This window comes from Lissotriton helveticus, chromosome 5_1, assembly GCF_964261635.1.
Source record: "Lissotriton helveticus chromosome 5_1, aLisHel1.1, whole genome shotgun sequence".
In the NCBI taxonomy this organism is placed as follows: domain Eukaryota; kingdom Metazoa; phylum Chordata; class Amphibia; order Caudata; family Salamandridae; genus Lissotriton; species Lissotriton helveticus.
Window position 1 is genome coordinate 277589986 of NC_136065.1, and position 18736 is coordinate 277608721.

The 18736-nt window shown below is 41.3% G+C and overlaps 1 protein-coding gene across 2 annotated transcripts in view; it reads right to left on the minus strand.

Moving 5' to 3' along the window:
* Positions 1–18736, minus strand: part of AGTRAP (angiotensin II receptor associated protein) — a 108626-nt gene that overhangs the window by 26377 nt on the left and 63513 nt on the right. For both annotated transcript variants that reach the window (XR_013594723.1, XM_078642212.1), the window contains exon 2: positions 743–777. Coding sequence is in view for 1 of the 2 variants with exons in the window: in XM_078642212.1 (XP_078498338.1) it covers positions 743–777 (35 nt within the window). In the remaining variant the exon portion in view is untranslated. The remainder of the gene's footprint in view (positions 1–742; positions 778–18736) is intronic.

Genomic DNA, 18736 nt, shown 5'->3' on the forward strand with positions numbered 1-18736 from the left:
TTTTACACCTGACACGAGCTGTGTGAAAAGCCTTCGACTGCGCATTTTGCATCCCCTGAGGGTCGAGCGCTTCAAGGGTTGCCTTGGTGTTCAGTTTGCAGTGCCATGGTAGGTCATGCCAGGGTACGGAAGTAGTAATAGACCTCAACCACCACAATAGTGACCCAGTAATCTATGCTTGCGACATGGCTGCCAAAATGGGTTTGACAACTTGTATTGGCCACAACATTCCGTTAGTGTCAACATGTGTCGGCCAAAACCTAAAAATTAGCAGTATGCATCAGGGAGGCAGCTTGTCAGTATATACACACCACAAACAAAATACTCAGACACAAGCAAAAATCTAAACAAAGTAACACTTATAAGTTAGATCCAAGAGCAAACTTTTAGTATGATTTTAAAAGCAAACAATAGGAAGGAATACCTTGGTTTCCAATAAGCTTATATTATACGCTATGTTTACATATCATAGACTACGTGTATCTGCTGTGGAGGAGGACAAGGCCTAGTGTGGATTATTCTTGTGTAGATAGATTGCCCATTCCTTCACTAGATTCGTAATAATTACATCTGCAAGATGAAAACTAGGTCTATAGAAGGATCAACTGATCTGGAGTTCTTGGTACCAGTTCTTCACAAGTGGCATGCTTGCTTGCAAGCAATGAACGTCAAAGGCAAGCTGCATCATTACTGCAATACCATATACTTCTTACTTAAACTGGGATTGGTCTGTGTTACTCACCAGACAGTCAGGAGCCAGTGAGCGAGGACAATCGCCTACAAGAGACACAAAACAAGAATAGGTCAGGGCAGCTGAAAAGGGAAGCAGAGTTCATGATTCTGTAACAGGAAAAGAGAAAGGGTAGCTTCACCTCGTGCTTTCTGACACCGCCCCTGACAATAACTTCTTGAGAATGCCCTCCCCTTAGGATAATATTGCTTAACTAAATGCAAGAGGGAAGACTGAATGACATGGATAAAAAAACAGATCTCCACTCTTAATTATAGAAAATCTGTAAAAATCAAAAACATCAAATTTGTCCAACAGGCAGAGTCAAAAGCATCAAATATAGTTAAAGATATTATATACAAAATGGTCGAGGAGATATAATTAAGATAAACACTTTGAAAACAATATCCATTAAATACCTTTGCCACTCACAAAAGCCTAGTTTTGTTTAGCTCTCCAAAGGTGCTCTGCCACATTATAGTAGATTTTATTTCGACCTGCACTTAAATTGAATGAGAGACATCAACTATCAACATATCGTCTAGGTACATAGATATGAAGTTTTGCATAGAAAATCTATGCTTCATCCCATATATGCTTCCTTTGGCTATATATTGATAGTCGGTATTCCGGAATCGATTAAAGTGCAGGTCAATATTAACAACTTTGATACTGCGTAACACAACCACTACCAAGTAAGTAGGGATAACGGAAGTGACATCACATACGTTTCTGAACCCCCATAAGGACACCAATTGGACCTCTTGCTCACCTTTATCCCCTCAGTAGCCTCCCATTTCTGCTGCAGTGCAGGAAAGGCGAGGACAGAAAGCGAACGTTAACAGGCAAGAGAGCCTTGGCCTTCTGCCTCCATGAACCCAGAGACCAGGGGAAGTCAATGGCATGACAAGGCCAGCCACATGTAGTGGCTGCTTCCTCTTGCTGCCTTTTAATAGCGTCCATGGAAAGCATGCAGAAGGCAGCTGGGTGGCCTACAAGTGAACGATAACGTCAGCACACACGCTATCAACACAAGCCTGTGGCCTCTCAGACGTATTGTCATATAGATAAATGGAATGTGACATCTCAGTCTATTCATCTAAGATGCTGCTTTTAAAAAGGTGGGTATTGTTTTTGTTTAACATGGGGGCCCTTTAAAAAGGCTGTAGGCTTGCCCTATATATTAACATGGTAACCTTCGGCAAAACAATAGTTTGCCCTATACTTAAATGCTGTGGTCCCTTGACAACGCCAATAGGCCTACTTTAAAGGATACCCCCACTCCGTGAAATTCTGATGTTCAATATGGTGTAGGTTGGGGGGCAGGAGGGATTTGGAGGTCAAATGTGATTTCAGAAGGTCACCAAAGGAAGTTCCATCTGCCTGATGTATATATTTTTAAAGTAATGCATAGTATTTAGTAGAGTGTGTGTAATAAATGTACTTTTCCCTTTTCCAAGTGAAAGCATTAAGCGGACAATCATTTATAGAGTGTTCTTATTTCTTGCCAGCAGACGGAGGGGACTAGCCCACGCCACCTCACATATGTGGACCTTGGGCTTTTCTGCTTCACTACCCTAGGAGAGTCAAGAGCTCCAATGAGGGGTGCTTGGTTCCTACTAAGCAGACAATTGTGGATCTATTTGTGCAGGCCTAACATACTGCACAACTAATAATCCAACTTCTTACAATGGCCAATGAAAAAGGCCACATGTTAACAATACGCAACACAAAAATGCTTGCATTGTGGGAAGTCTTTGCAAGTCTGGCCACAAGGTAATACTTTATATCTTGCTTGTATGCTTCTCTTGTTTTCACCCTGCTCAGTAAAGGCACATCGCCAGTCCAGGGTTTCTTAAAGTGATTCGCTCTAGGCAGCTATCTCATTACAAGTAAGGCTGTAGTTCGGCGTCAACAGCTTTACAGAGTTAGATTCCCACTACATCAGCTCTGCACGTCCAGCTTGCTGAATCATAAGGACTATATGCAGAGTTATCATTTTCCCTATAAAATGTTGACTGAGAATGTTTAAGGCCATTGCCTCAGCATAAGTTTTGTTTTTAAATTGTACTTGGAGACTTCAGACTAAATTATTTTTTTTATAAATTTGACCTACTTTTAATCCAGATTATTTGAGAAACGACATACTTTTGCTGAAGTGTAAAATCCAAAATCCAATAATCATGGTTCCTTAATTTTGTCTCAATAGCTCAGTGATATCGGTAAACTTTTTATTTTATCAGAAGCATACTTAAATCGCCCAATACTACTACAAACGTGGATTTTAAAAAGAATGAAAATCTACATTTGATTTTATAATCATATATAATGTTTTTAAACAAACTAAAAACGTGCGCTACAGTTTAGTGTACCTTGCGTAGTTAACATAGAGCTTTAATGACAGGCACTTTAACTTTTGTTCAATATATCCTTGGCCCAAAGATGTGGGGGTGCTGGACATTTATATAATGTTCCAAAAACAGAAAATCATGTCTACAGGAGACCAGCTACAGAAATTCAGCACCCACTGCACAACTGTGCAGGTTTCAATCTCAGCCCAGAACTCGACCTTTCACCCTTCCCCGTTTGGTAAAAAAAATGACCACTGGTGAACGGTTGTATGACGTTACAATGCAGGCTTTTACCCTTCATGCAGTTACAACGCAATTGTTTACCCCGAATTTCTGTTGGGGGTGCGCTGGAGTTTGGAATAGTATAATTTAATATTCCAACTCCAGTCTGTGAAACAGTAGGGAAGGTGTTGTTGGAGTTAAATCCAACACCTTATACCCCCTACGGCAAGCCATTTTCATTGTAATGGCATGCGGGGTAAAAGCATGCGTTGTAACGGTTGTTTCCCCCGGTGAACAGAGGGAGCAAAGGCACCTATTATTAAATATCAACAGACAATTTGGGGTCTTGTGCACTCCACAAAGGATCAATATTAAGCAGTGGCAATGGAACTAGGCGAGTGGAAGGTACTGCAGTGCCCACAGATTAGCTTGAAGTTCACTTTGAAAATTACCAATTAAGAAGCCATTGCAGGTTTGTCCTGAAGCACTGAATGATTTCTCCAAGGCATGGCTCCTTCTGACTACTTACTGATAATTCTTTAACACAGGGTTTACTTTTTCTTTCTCTGACTCAAACGTGAAAGCGTTTTGTACCTTGACCCTGATGACACTCTTGCAAGGAGTGGTACAGGATAGTGCGAAAGGAGAAGGCTGAACTATGTCTATAGCACACAAGAACATAAGCTGTTTTTACAATCTTAACTTTTTTTAAAAAGATAACTAGCATTGAAACAAAGTGGGGCTAATTATGAGACCCCTGGTATTTGAAGCGGTAATATCGCAGCCAGTAAGTACGCCTGTGGCGCAGAAACTCCCAGGTGTGGTATTATCAACCCCTTCCAGGATCTACATCTCAGATGAGGATTAAAGTGGTAAGAACACAGGTTTCCCTTGTTCTGAGCAGCAAAACTCAGAAGAATGAGATAGTTCCACCTACAAATTCTGTTTTACCGGACATTTGTGCTGGAAAAAAGGGTGGTATTTTCGCGTAATTCAAGCCACTTACAGGATAACAAACACCTCACATTTTAGCCATATATATTTTTGTTTAACACCTGCTCCAAAATGCACTGGTGGACTTTGCACTACTCCCCCCTCCCATCCACCTCTTGCACTAGTACACTTTCTATTTTAGGAATACCTTTTTTTCCCTCAACCCTATATATTCAGAGAGGTGAAGTCACTGGCCATCACACCTAATCTCAAAACGGTTCCAGCACCATGGACATTAGGTATTGATATACACACAGTTTGCCTTTGTCACTAAATGGAAATTCCCTACTTTAGCAATACTTGTGTATACTATTGACTCTTGGGAAATCAGTTCTACAAAATTGAAATCGAAAGCTCATAGTAAGGGAAAACGAAAGTTCAGTGAATAAATGTTGCCACATATACGCCTATTTTTTAAACATATGACAACCCATACATTTGCCCTGTTAAAATTGACTTTCTGGCGAAACAAACATTAACAACGCATTGTATTTTTAAAACGTTTGTAGATTTCCCTAAGGCCAGAATCCCGTGTCACTGCAGTAAAATCTAGTAGTGCTCTGGTTGCTCAACAAGGAATCCCCCGTTGCAATATTTTCACCTGATGATTTCTAATTTAAAGCACACCTGGCGACATGCTCTACAGTTTGGAGAAGCAGGTAGACACAGGCTCTGGCTGACTAGGATACACCCAACTGCACCTCCTTTCATTCACCAGGGAGTAACCTCACTTTCTGAACACAGAATGTAGACAGACGAGTTAAATTCTTCTGGGTACCTTCGAGGGAAAGTCTGTCCAGCTTTAAAATGAAGGTTAAGAGAATATGAATATATATATATATATATATATATATATATATATATATATATATATATATATATATATATATATATATATTACCTACTGGCGGTCGCCAGTAGGTATATATAGTTAGGATTTTTTCTCTATGGGATTTTTGAAAATTCTATGTCTAATAACTTTGGCGTTTGTGGACGGAATTGGCTGAAATTTTCAGGAAAATGGCACATTTTGTTTCTGAGCAGCCCCTGAAAATTTTGGGGGGGTTCGTCAAGGGGGGGCCGAGAAAAAAGGGGGGTCCCAAAACGCGTTTTTCCCATGTTAATTTCCATAGGGCGGTTGGCCTCACTTTTAGCCCGAACGGCTGAATGGATTTGCACGAAACTTGGCAAAATTGTAGGGACTGGTAGCCCGATGTGCCTTTTGTAGGTCTCAATATATGTGCTCCAGTGGATTTTGAGAAATTAACGTTTAAAAAAAGATATATATCTGTAAGCGCGCTCTGGGCAGCGCTCCAGGACGCGTACTTTTCGCGCAACGGAGCTTTGTGAAGCGAAGCTGATTGGTTCTCTGGCGTCTGTCAACATTCCAAAAAGTCCGTAGCGGCCGCCATCTTGTCTCTCGGTAGGATCGAGAGACAAGAGGAGGCCAAAACAAAGGGGCAAATAACCATAAGGGGGCATAGTAGATCCTCCCTGACCCCCTAGGTTTAATGTGGAGGCTTTAAAACGGCCCCGCGGGGCAAAAAAAAAAAAAATTTTTTTTTTGTTTTTTTGCGTGGGTAGCGCCCGGTCCGGGAACCGGGAAGCTTTCTGGGCAGCGTACTGCAATGAAAAATGAATGATAGACTTTTCAAATACTGTTGTTAATTGATTGTTGGTTTTGTTGATTATTTTTTATTTTTTTTTATTTTTTAAGGATTGTTTATTGTGTTTAATAATTTATTAAACTTTCTAACGCGGCACGTCATATGACGCATTACGCGACAACGCAGGTCCAGAATATAGTCAAAATGTCTCCACCAACCAGCGGACGGCACACAACCCCTTTCAGCAGGCTAAATAGTTCTGTTAAATGACAACAGAAGGGACAGGCAACAAGAACCATCAGTCAAAGAGGGGAGGGCAAGTTCTTCTCTACCGGGTCACGTTGGAGCGCTACCGGAACTGATCGAATTGGTAGTCTACAGTGTTTCTGGATGTTTCAGACTGAAGCTGGCGTTAGCATGAGAGCACCACCATTTCGTAGCTCCGTCGTGGCCATTCCACGAGCAATCATGCTAGGCGCTCCCCACCAGAAGCCTGCGGGAGTCGGGGGCCCCCAAGACTTTTGTAGAATCTTCAAGGATGAGGGGACGCTTTCGAGAATGGAGCCCAAGCTCTAGCAGACAAGCGTCCGAGTTCCAAGGTGTCGCAGGCCCATTTTAGTGGACCACGCCCAAATCTGAAGAGATGGCCGCCATTTTGAGAGTCCTGTGGCAGCCGCCTATCGCTGCACCGCAAGAGCGGGAGCAACTCAAGTACATGGTGAGCGAGACGCTGTAGTCGAAAGAGCGGGCGGTAAACAGCTGAATAGCGGAAGAGGCACAGTGTAGCAAAAGCGGGCTGAATGGCAAATGAAATGGAAAAGGGGTGCCCCACTACAGCGTGTCTTTAGGTGAAACGGATTGTGGGACAAGGTGAAGAATGGAAGAGTCACCAAAAGGAAAAAAGTTCCGGTTGACCCCGGGAGCCGGCCACCTATGTCGGGGGCGATCTCAGGCCACACCAGGGCAACACGACTTGGGGAGGGGGCCGGAGCCAAGCGCCCCCTCCGAGTCCGCGACATGACACCGTCCCTCGGGGGCCTCCGTCAAGCGGTTCAGGGTGGCACCGCATCACAACAGCCCCCACTTACTTTAAGAATAGTGAAGATGAAGCAATTGCAAATAGGCTTCAGACAATGTTACAAGCACTCCTCAAAACTTTGAACTTTCAGAGTGCATGAGTTGGGACAGCGAGGGGTGATTTGGTTTCTCGGACTGTTTTTCTGGTCTCTCACCACTGGCATACTTTAACGTTTTCTTGTTTCTAGGACATTAATAGGTTTTATCATTACGTTATGTTATCGTTTCTTTGTTTGTTGTTTAATAAAAGTTCATGTTCATCAGTGGCCTACTGATTTTCGTTTTCCTATTTTTTTCTTTCCAGGTTGTTTCATGGTAAAGTTTCTGTTAACAGGATACAGTGATCACTTCGTTATTATTGCATATGTCCTTTTCACTAGGGGTGCTCTCTGGTCGGGCCAGATGACGTATCTCTAGTAAATGGTCCGGGTGAAAAAGGTGCATCAATCAGTGGGGAGTAGATAGGCATGACAGATTACAACGGGGGAGAAAGGTCCGCATTACGTACCCTTTCACTACTTGCAAAGATTTTCCTACGTTTATTTGCAAACAGGGAATACCTCCAAAAAGAACTAATTCCCAAACAGTCAATGTTCGGACAATCAATCAATCAATGAGGAATGAAATAGGTACGACGTGTTAAAGGCTTGCGTTACCTACCCTTCACTATCTGCAAAGGGAGAGAGAATATTCCTATTCTTCCTCGTTTGCAGGTAGAGAAGATCCTTAAGAGAATTAACTTCGAACAATTCAATGCTCGATTGAAACAATCAACAAGGGGTACTGTGAACACAAATGAACGCCGCTTATGTACATACGCATTGCTATTTTCAACAGGTTGTTCCTAATGTTTCTATTTTAGCGAGGTCAAAAAGAGATCCCATTAGTGGCCTACTGATTTTGCTCGATTCCTTTTGTTTTTTTACACGATTTTTCGCTATCTGCAAAGACTAAACAGAGTATTGCGACTCTGTGCTTGTTTGTAAATAGAGAATGAACCAAAGAGAACAATCAATCAAATGGAGAGAGAAGCAGGCACGACGTATTACAAAGGGGGCAAAGGGCTGCGTTAACTACCCTTCACTATCTGCAAAGAGAGAGTACTCCTAATAGAAATGAGGGGTGGGGGGCAGTATTCAAAGCAGATCAGTGTGCATAAACACGAAAATGTTTTTACTTACCACGTACTTGACATTCGACAGCTTATGATATTTGCTATTAAAAAACCATTGAAATTCACTGAAAAAACCATAGGTTATAGACCATATATAGTTAGGAATTAGCATTTACAAAACCTTGAAAATTCACTGAAAAAACCATAGGTTATAGACCATATATAGTTAGGAATTAGCATTTAAAAAACCTTATTTTACTCACACAAAACCATTGAAATTCCATATATAGTTAGTTGCACTAACTATATATCGCGCACCCGCAATCCACTGCTGATCATGTCACATATTACATCATTCATGACATGGTCAGTGACATCACTGATGACATCACTGATGACATCTCAAATGACATCAATGACCACATCACTGATGATATCATTCATGTGACAATACAATGCATCTCCTCACGTTTTAATATAACCTCTGTTTCACCCAGTGTTAAATACAGAGTATAATTTTTGAAACCATTGACACACCAATACTAGTTACTACATACGTACTCACTGATTCCTATGTCTACACACACATTCACTCATTCACCCATACAATCATTCATACATACAATCACTCATCTTTACAACACTATCATATGCACTCATACACCTATACAGACACTTACACTCTGCCACTCATCCATGGAGTTACTCACACACCTAGTCAGTCCTGTAAAGAATCAATCACACTTCCATTTTCTTGTCTATACAGTTAAACATAGAGCACCTTACATTTTCAAACATACACTAACACATACTTACTTTCTTATACAATCATTGATACAAGTACACATTGATCGGCACAGAGTCACACACCTCCCAGCCAGCCACACACACACTCAGTCTCCTATACAAATACTTGGACAATCAATCAATAACCCATATAGTTAATCATATAGCTACTGATCAACACATGCAGCAGTTTACAGAACAACAGACATAATGATGCACAAATTAAGACAGTTTAGTCACTAACCCATGCACTCAGTGAGACACATTTAATCACTCACTCATACATTCAGTCATGCACCTACTAAATCCTTCGTCCAGACACTTATACATCTACTCATTCTTCAATATGTAAAACATATTTAAACTTTACAGAAACACACAGTCACTGGATGATGTCATCAGTGATCTCATCAGTGATGTCATTTGAGATGTCATCAGTGATGTCATCAGTGATGTCATTTGAGATGTCATCAGTGATGTCATCAGTGATGTCACTGACCATGTCATGAATGATGTAATATGTGACATGATCAGCAGTGGATTGCGGGTGCGCGATATATAGTTAGTGCAACTAACTATATATGGAATTTCAATGGTTTTGTGTGAGTAAAATAAGGTTTTTTAAATGCTAATTCCTAACTATATATGGTCTATAACCTATGGTTTTTTCAGTGAATTTTCAAGGTTTTGTAAATGCTAATTCCTAACTATATATGGTCTATAACCTATGGTTTTTTCAGTGAATATATATATAGTTAGGATCGTTTTCCATAGGAAATCCGCAACATTCTATTGGGAATAACTTTGGCGCCGAATGAGGGATCTGCCTGTAATTGTCCTTAACTTTGCCTCGCTGCGCTCCGCTCCTTCCCTGAAAGTTTCGGGGGGGATCCGTCAAGCGGGGGCCGAGATAAAAGGGGGGTCCCAAAACGTCTTTTCCCCATATTAATTTCCATAGGGCGGTTGGACTCATTTTTAGCCCGAACGGCTGAATGGATTTCCACCAAACTTGGCAAAATTGTAGGGACTGGTACCCCGATGTGCCTTTGCTATGTCTCAAGATATATGCTCCGGTGGTTTTTACGAAAATGAACTTTGAAAAAATATATATTGGGCTACATTGGGCTATATATATGTTAGAGCCCAAATGTAGCCCAATGTAGCCCAAAGATGGCCACCAGAGACAAAAAAAACAAATGTAGCCCAAATATCAGCCAGATGTAGCCCAACTATAGCCCAATGACAGAATGTCCCAGAGTGTTCTAAAGAACAACTAGAGCGCTAACAGTCTTACTTATGACAAAAGTATGGCACACCTGAAGTCATCTTGATTGGAATAAAGTGTTAACACTTAAAACATTTAATTTGCAAAGGAACAAAATGAGGGGGTTCATTTTGCCATTGAAATTATGATTAGTGCTGAAGAAAGAAAAATTAGGCCACATTTTGAGTGACTTCTCAAATCCTCTTATATTTCATTAAAAAAATTCTGATATGCAGTCTCCCAAGATGGCCACCAGAGACAAAAGAGCCCAAATGTAGCCCAAATATCAGCCAGATGTAGCCCAACTATAGCCCAATGACAGAATGTCCCAGAGTGTTCTAAAGAACAACTAGAACGCTAACAGTCTTACTTATGACAAAAGTATGGCACACCTGAAGTCATCTTGATTGGAATAAAGTGGTAACACTTAATACATTTAATTTGAAAAGGAACAAAATGAGGGGTTTCATTTTGCCATAGAAATTTTATATATATATATATATATATATATATATAAATATATATATATATATATATATATATATATATATTCACTGAAAAAACCATAGGTTACACACGAGTTATAGTTAGGAATTAGCATTTAAAAAACCTTTGAAATTCACTGAAAAATCCATAGGTTTCACACCAGTTATAGTTAGCTGGAAATGTTACTCGCATAAAACCATTGAAATTCCCACGTTATAGTTAGTTGGACTCACTATACCTTGCACGTCTGCAATGCACTGCTGATGACGTCACATATTACATCACTCATGCATATATTTAAATATTTAAACATTACTCGCTAATATATGTATTCACTAAGATACACTTAATAAGCCAGTTAACCAATCAATTTTTTTTTAAAAAACACGGTCATGAGTGATGTAATATGTGACGTCATCAGCAGTGCATTGCAGACGTGCAAGTTATAGTGAGTCCAACTACCTATAACGTGGGAATTTCTATGGTTTTATGCGAGTAACATTTCCAGCTAACTATAACTGGTGTGAAACCTATGTTTTTTTCAGTGAATATATATATATATATATATATATATATATACACACACACATATATATATATATATATATATATATATATATATATATATATATATATATATATATATATATATATACACACACACACATATATATATATATATATATATATATATATACACACACATATATATATATATACACACACACACATATATATATATATATATATATATATATATATATACACATATATATATATATATATATATATATATATATATATATATATATATATATATATATATATATATATATATATATATATATATATATATTACCTACTGGCGGTCGCCAGTAGGTATATATAGTTAGGATTTTTTCTCTATGGGTTTTTTGAAAATTCTATGTCTAATAACTTTGGCGTTTGTGGACGGAATTGGCTGAAATTTTCAGGAAAATGGCACATTTTGTTTCTGAGCAGCCCTTGAAAATTTGGGGGGGGGGTTCGTCAAGGGGGGGCCGAGAAAAAAGGGGGGTCCCAAAACGTGTTTTTAACATTGAGTTTTCCATAGGGCGGTTGGCCTCACTTTTAGCCCGAACGGCTGAATGGATTTGCACGAAACTTGGCAAAATTGTAGGGACTGGTAGCCCGATGTGCCTTTTGTAGGTCTCAATATATGTGCTCCAGTGGATTTTGAGAAATTAACGTTTAAAAAAAGATATATATCTGTAACAGCGGACCTGGCAGCGTCCCAGGACGCGTACTTTTCGCGCAACGGAGCTTTGTGAAGCGAAGCTGATTGGTTCTCCGGCGTCTGTCAACATTCCAAAAAGTCCGTAGCGGCCGCCATCTTGTCTCTCGGTAGGATCGAGAGACAAGAGGAGGTCAAAACAAAGGGGGAAATAACTATAAGGGGGCATAGTAGATCCTCGCTGACCCCCTAGGTTTGATGTGGAGGTTTTAAAAGGGCCCCGCGGGGCAAAAAAAAATAATAATAATAATAATCGAACGGCTGAATGGATTTGCACGAAACTTGGCAAAATATTAGGGACTGGTAGCCCGATGTGCCTTTGCTAGGTCTCAATATATGTGCTCCAGTGGATTTTGAGAAATTAACGTTAAAAAAAAGATATATATCTGTAACAGCGCTCCGCTTCGCGTAACGGAGGTTTGCGAAGCTGATTGGTCATTCTGTCACTGGGCTATAGTTGGGCTACATATGGCTGATATTTGGGCTACATTTGTTTTTTTGTGTGTCTGGCGGCCATCTTTGGGCTACACTGGGCTACATTGGGCTTCATTGGGCTACATTTGGGCTCCAACATATATATAGGCCAATGTAGCCCAATATATATTTTTCAAAGTTAATTTTCGTAAAAACCACTGGAGCATATATCTTGAGACATAGCAAAGGCACATCGGGCTACCAGTCCCTACAATTTTGCCAAGTTTCGTGGAAATCCATTCAGCCGTTCGAGCTAAAAGTGAGTCCAACCGCCCTATGGAAATGAAGGAAATGAATGGGTAATTTGTAATTAGCAAATAGCTAATCGCAAACTAGGAATGGTAAAGAATCGCTATTTATTCCTTAAAGTTCGCTATTTAGGAAATGCAAAAAACTTTGATGATACATATGGCGGTTCATCTCTAACAAGATAAGAAGCATAGGGATACATTTATGATGACTGGCGCATCACCAGGGATGTGTTAGTCATTCTGTGCCGCTGTTCCGTCACCTATGGTGTGCTGCATTTACAATGCGGCGCATCATGGGGCAAAAACAGCACAGATGCGTGATGTATCTGTGCCGTAAAGGTGGCGCATTGCTGGAGTTGTATCGCAAGTGTGATGAAGCTCCAGCAAGGGTCGGGGGTGCCCCTGTCGCAGGGTTTCTGTTCTCACACAGAACTGTGGACAGAGGATTGGAACCTCGGCGAATTAGGGTGTCCCAAAACTCACGTTAGTAATCAAAAACTCCTTAGCAAGCTAGGTACAGTGTCACATTGGATATAACAAACTCTCAATGTTTAGACAATCCAGAATATGAACTTATAGTACCTCAGGATACGTGGAACTCATGAACAGTCGGTAGTTATATATTTCTTAGAAACCAGAACATGGAGTTAAGAAGAACACATGTGTATTTGAAATGTTTATTTACTAATGCCGTCTTCTCAGGCGTAGTATCTTAGATAATACAAGTACACATATTATCAGTAGCAAAATTACCAGCATAGTTACTAGTACATAACAAGCATTGGAAATGCAATAGGTCTCGCAGCATTAGAGTTTGTGCTTTTAGAATTGTTTATGGTTTTTTTTTTTAAATCTTTAGCATTTTTGTTTCCTGTAGGCAATGCCACATAAATACAAAATGTGTCATTTACAATACCAATAGGTCAAACTTTCCTAATGCGAGACCTATTGCATTCACCCTCAACCCCTCACCCTCACACAGTGCAATAGGTCTCGGAGCATTTGAGTTAGAGCTTTTAGATTTGTTTATGGCTTTTTTTTCTTTGTAATTCTTTAGCATTGCCTACAGGAAACAAAAATGCTAAAGATTTAAAAAAAAAAACCATAAACAATTCTAAAAGCACAAACTCTAATGCTGCGAGACCTATTGCATTTCCCTGAGTGATGCTGTGGTGGTGCGATAGATAGAGTGAGGGCAATAGATAGATAGATAAATAGATAGAGTGAGGGTGATAGATAGAGAGATAGAGATAGATAGATAGATAGATAGAAATATATAGATAGATATAGAGAGAGAGATAGATAACTAGAGTGAGGGCGATAGATAGAGTGAGGCAAATAGATCGATATATTGATAAATAGATACAGAGTGAGGGCGATAGAGTGTGGGCAATAGATAGAGTGAGTGCGATCGATAGAGTGAGTGCGACATATAGATAGATAGAGTGAGGGCGACAGATTGATGTGTGTGGTGTGTGGTGTGTGTGTGTGTGTGTGTGTGTGGTTGTGTGCGGTTGTGTGTGTGCGGTGTGCGGTTGTGTGTGTGGTTGGTTTTTTGTGTGGTTGTTTTTTTTGTGTGGTTGTGTGCGTGGTGTGGTTGTGTGTGTTTGTGTGGTTATGTGTGTGTGTGCGTGGTTGTATGTGTGTGTGTGCGTGGTTGTATGTATGTGTGTGTGCGGTAGGAGAAGGATACATGTGGAAGAGAGCAGCAGATCTGCACAGAAGAAAAGAACAGGGAGTTGGAGAAGGGGGCGGGGTGGAAGAGAGCAGCAGATCAGCCCCGGGAGAAAAGAACAGGGAGTTAAAGATGGATGCAGGGTGGAAGAGAGCAGCAGATCAGCACAGGACAAGAGAACAGGGAGTTAAATAAGGATGCGGGTGGAAGAGAACAGCAGATCGGCCCAGGAGAAGAGAACTGGGAGTTAAAGAAGGAGGCAGGTGGAAGAGAGCAGCAGATCAGCACAGGAGAAGAGAAAAGGGAGTTAAAGAAGGCGGTGGGGTGGAAGAGAGCAGCAGATCAGCACAGGAGAATAGAACAGGGAGTTAAAGAAGGAGGCGGGTGGAAGATAACAGCAGATCACCACAGGAGAAGAGAACAGGGATTTGAAAAAGGGGCGGGGTAAAAGAGAGCAGCAGATCAGCAGATCAGCACGGGAGAAAAGAACAGGGAGTTAAAGAAGGATGCAGGGTGAAAGAGAGCAGCAGATCAGCACAGGAGAAGAGAACAGGGAGTTAAAGAGGAGGTGGGATGGAAGAGAGCAGCAGATCAGCACTGAGTGGTATTTGGAGTGTATGTTGCATTGAGTGCAGTGTAATTATGTTGTAAATAATGATGTGGCACTGAGTGGTATTGTGTGGAGTGTATGTTGCATTGAGGAGAGTGTAATTATATGGTGTAGTTATGTGGCACTCAGTGGTATTATATGAAGTGTATTTATGTTGCATTGAGTAGAGTAAGTATGTGGCGTGTAATTATGTGGTACTGAGTGGTATTATGTGGAGTGTATTTATGTTGCATTGAGCGCAGTGTAATTATGTGGCTTGTAATTATGTGGCACTGAGTGGTATTTGGAGTGTAAGTTGCATGGAGTGCAGTGTAATTATGTTGCAAATAATGATGTGGCACTGCGGCAGAATGGGTAATGCTGTTACACAGCTGAGCCCATGTACAGAGCCTGGGGCACAATAAGGTGGAATGAGGCACCGTAAGGAACAGTGAGGTGGAGTGAGGCGGAATGAGGCAGAGTGGGGGATGCTGTTTCACAGCTGACCTGGGTCCCTGGTCTCTGGGATGTCAGTCTTGCCAGGACGATTGCTCCATATGGACTTGGTCAAAGATGCAACATACCAAAATGTCTCTGGTTGGATACATATAAAAACTTATTGTTGATAAAACGTTCTGCAATGACGAACAGCACAGTTTCCCTGTGTTTTATTTGGGGCATGGGAAGGAGACCGGAAATTGTGAGAAGTTTGCAAACCGTGTATGGACGCTTTTTTAACAAAATATAATATAGGAAAGTGAAAGGGCGATGTTTATTTTGACTCAGACCGCGGGCGAGGCTTCTCCAGTCACTGATGCAGTTAAAACTCGCAGAGCGGAGTGGTTGAACACGAGAAAGCTCCTCATTCTTTGGCGTCCCACCTCACACGCTGCAACCCAATCCCCGGGAAGAAAAACAACAAAAGTCTGGTTACTCGAGCCTTGGGTTCCCAAGTAGTGCAAAGCAGGCCTTCTAGCGCTTCAAAGTCTAGTCAACACTAGCCATACAATTATAAAAATAATAGCAAAATTAATAGCTTTGTCATTCACAATGCCAATAGCAAATGTGACACCTATAGTATTTGTAATGCAATATGTGTTGTATTTATGTGAGACTTGGATATATTGATATTACAAATAACAATGGCTTTTTTTAAAATAATAATAATAATACTTAAATAAAAGTTGTGTAGAGAGAGAGAGTGCGAGAGAGGTGTGTAGAGAGAGAGAGAGATAGTAAGAGTACGCGAGGTGTGTAGAGAGAGAAAGATATGCATATAGAGAGAGAGAGATGCATATAGAGAGAGAGAGGTGTGTAGAGAAAGAGAGAGAGAGAGGTGTGTGGAGAGAGAGTTAGAGAGAGCGATGTGTAGAGAGAGAGCTTGTGCTCTCCTGGCTCCTCGGGTCGGTTTAGTGTTAACACGTAATTGACAAACCCATCGTCAAGCAGGATGCCTCTGTCTATGTTGTTGCCCACTGGCGCCTGTTGTCTGTTTCAAGCAGAAGAGCTGGAGAAGGCGGATGCACATGCTGCTAAGGGAGAAGGGAGGGGGTACCCCCATAAGAATGGCTCTGTCTGCCTTGTCCCCAGTGGCGCCAGTTGTCGGTTCCAAAGTAACACTTGCTAATTAATAATTGTAGCAGAGAAAATGAAAAAAAACGACACAGATGTGTACCAACAGAGTGTAGAACCGGTATTTCTGTAACAAAATGCACAACCACGCAAATGTTTTTCCCTTCAGTAAATACTTCATGTAATAAAAGCGCTTTTTTTTTTAAAATTACCTTGCACCTCGCAAACAGAATTCCTTAATGCACGCGCTCTATATATTGTGGAACAAGCATACTAAGCCCTGTTGAGTTTTCAAACCACATGTAATATAATTGGGCATGTATGAAAATGAACTGTGCTTCCCTTGTGTACTTGTACACAAATGTAAAGGAGTAGTGCGAAATAATTCCAGGCTGTATCCTGAAAAGCGATCTTTACAGGTTATAGGTTGAATCCCTTCAATCTTGTACGTTTGTTTCGGTACGTTTGTTTCGCTACCAAGTGAAATGTTGGTGGTTTGCATGTAAGAAGGGATAGATGTTATATTTGTCTCAAAATACGTAGCAAAATAATTAGATGTATTAATTTAGTGTAAACTTTTAAAGCTTGTAGAGATTTCCCTGCATTGGGTTCTTCATTATGCGCCGTTAGTTATTGTCACACCTCTCGGTTTTAGTAAAAAAAAAAAAAAATTTCATCCACCCCAGAGACTTAATTGCAATTAAATAAAACTTCTAAATTCACCGATGCACAGAGACATACAAACGCGCAAGCACAGATGAAAAAAAAACGTGCAAACACAGACCAGGCACACCTTTGGAAACCCATCCACTTGCAGCCGTATACACTGATGTATGCAACTACACATGCATGCAGCGACCAGCACATACAAACTTACACACGCACATAAATATACACACAAAAAAAGCATGCACAAACATATAGGGCATTAGCAATTTACACACACATAAACAAGCACACATATGCAGGCACTCCTACATACCTACACATATTCACACTCAAACACACATGCATGGAGGCATGCTCCCGCACATATACACGCACACGCTCTTGTCTGTGAAGCGACTTTAATGAAACATTTATTTTAATCCTTCAAAAAATGCAACATTTTAAAGTGCTAATACGGTGGCAGCATGTGGGAATGCCCTCTGTGTGGGAGTACACATACTAAACGTGGTTAGTGGGCATGTGAAGCGTACGCTGTGTGGGAGGCGGGTTCAAATAAAGGCATGGACACATGCTCCCGCACATATATACAAACACTCTCTTGTCTGTCATGCGACTTTAATTAAAAATTTATTTTAGCCCTTTAATAAATGCAAACTTTTACATTGCTAAGACGGTGGCAGTGGGTGGGCATGTCCTCTGTGGGGGAGTACACAAAGTAAACGGGGCAGTGGGCGGGTGGAAGCGTCAGATGTGTGGGAGGTGGGTGCAACTAAAGGCACTGAGGCATGCTCACGCACATATACACTCACACGCTCTCGTCTAAAATGCGTCTTTAAATAAATGTTTATTTTAAGACTTTATAATTTTAAGACTTTAAAATATTTAAACTTTGACAGTGCTAAAACGGTGGCAGCGGGTGTAAATGGCCTCTGTCTGGATGGACGCAGGGGCAGTGGGCGGGTGGAAGCGTCCGCTGTGTGGGAGGCGGGTGCAAGTAAAGACAGGGCAGCTGGTGGAAATAAAACTGCTAAAATGAAATGGAAGAAGGGAGTAGGTGCATGCGAGATGGTAGCGTCCGCTGTGTGGGAGGCGGGTGCAAGTAAAGACAGGGGAGCTGGTGGAAATAAAACTGCTAAAAGGAAATGGAAGAAGGGAGTAGGTGCACGCTAGATGGAAGCGTCCGCGGTGTGGGAGGCGGGTGCGAGTAAAGACGAGAGCTGCTAAAAGGGAAACTGCTGAGAGGGATTGGGATAAAGGAGGGGGTACATGCGAAACAAGACGGAGGGAAGAGAGGGGAGGGGGGAGGAGAAATGCGAGGGGCCAGAGCGGGTAAAATAAACAAGACGGAGGGAAGAGAGGGGAGGGGGGAGGAGAAATGCGACACGGCGGGAAGGGGCAGGCAGGATGACTCAGGGGAGGGGGCGGAGCGGGGCAGAGCGGCATGTGGGTGTGAAGAAGCCGGGCCTTTGAAGTGAAGCTAAGCTTCACTTCAAAGGTGTCGGAGGAATGCGGGCGGCTGTGCACGCGCTTTTAAGCTCAATGCACATGCGCATTGAGCTTAAAAGTCACGGGCACTGCAAGGAATCGCCACGATTCCTTGCAA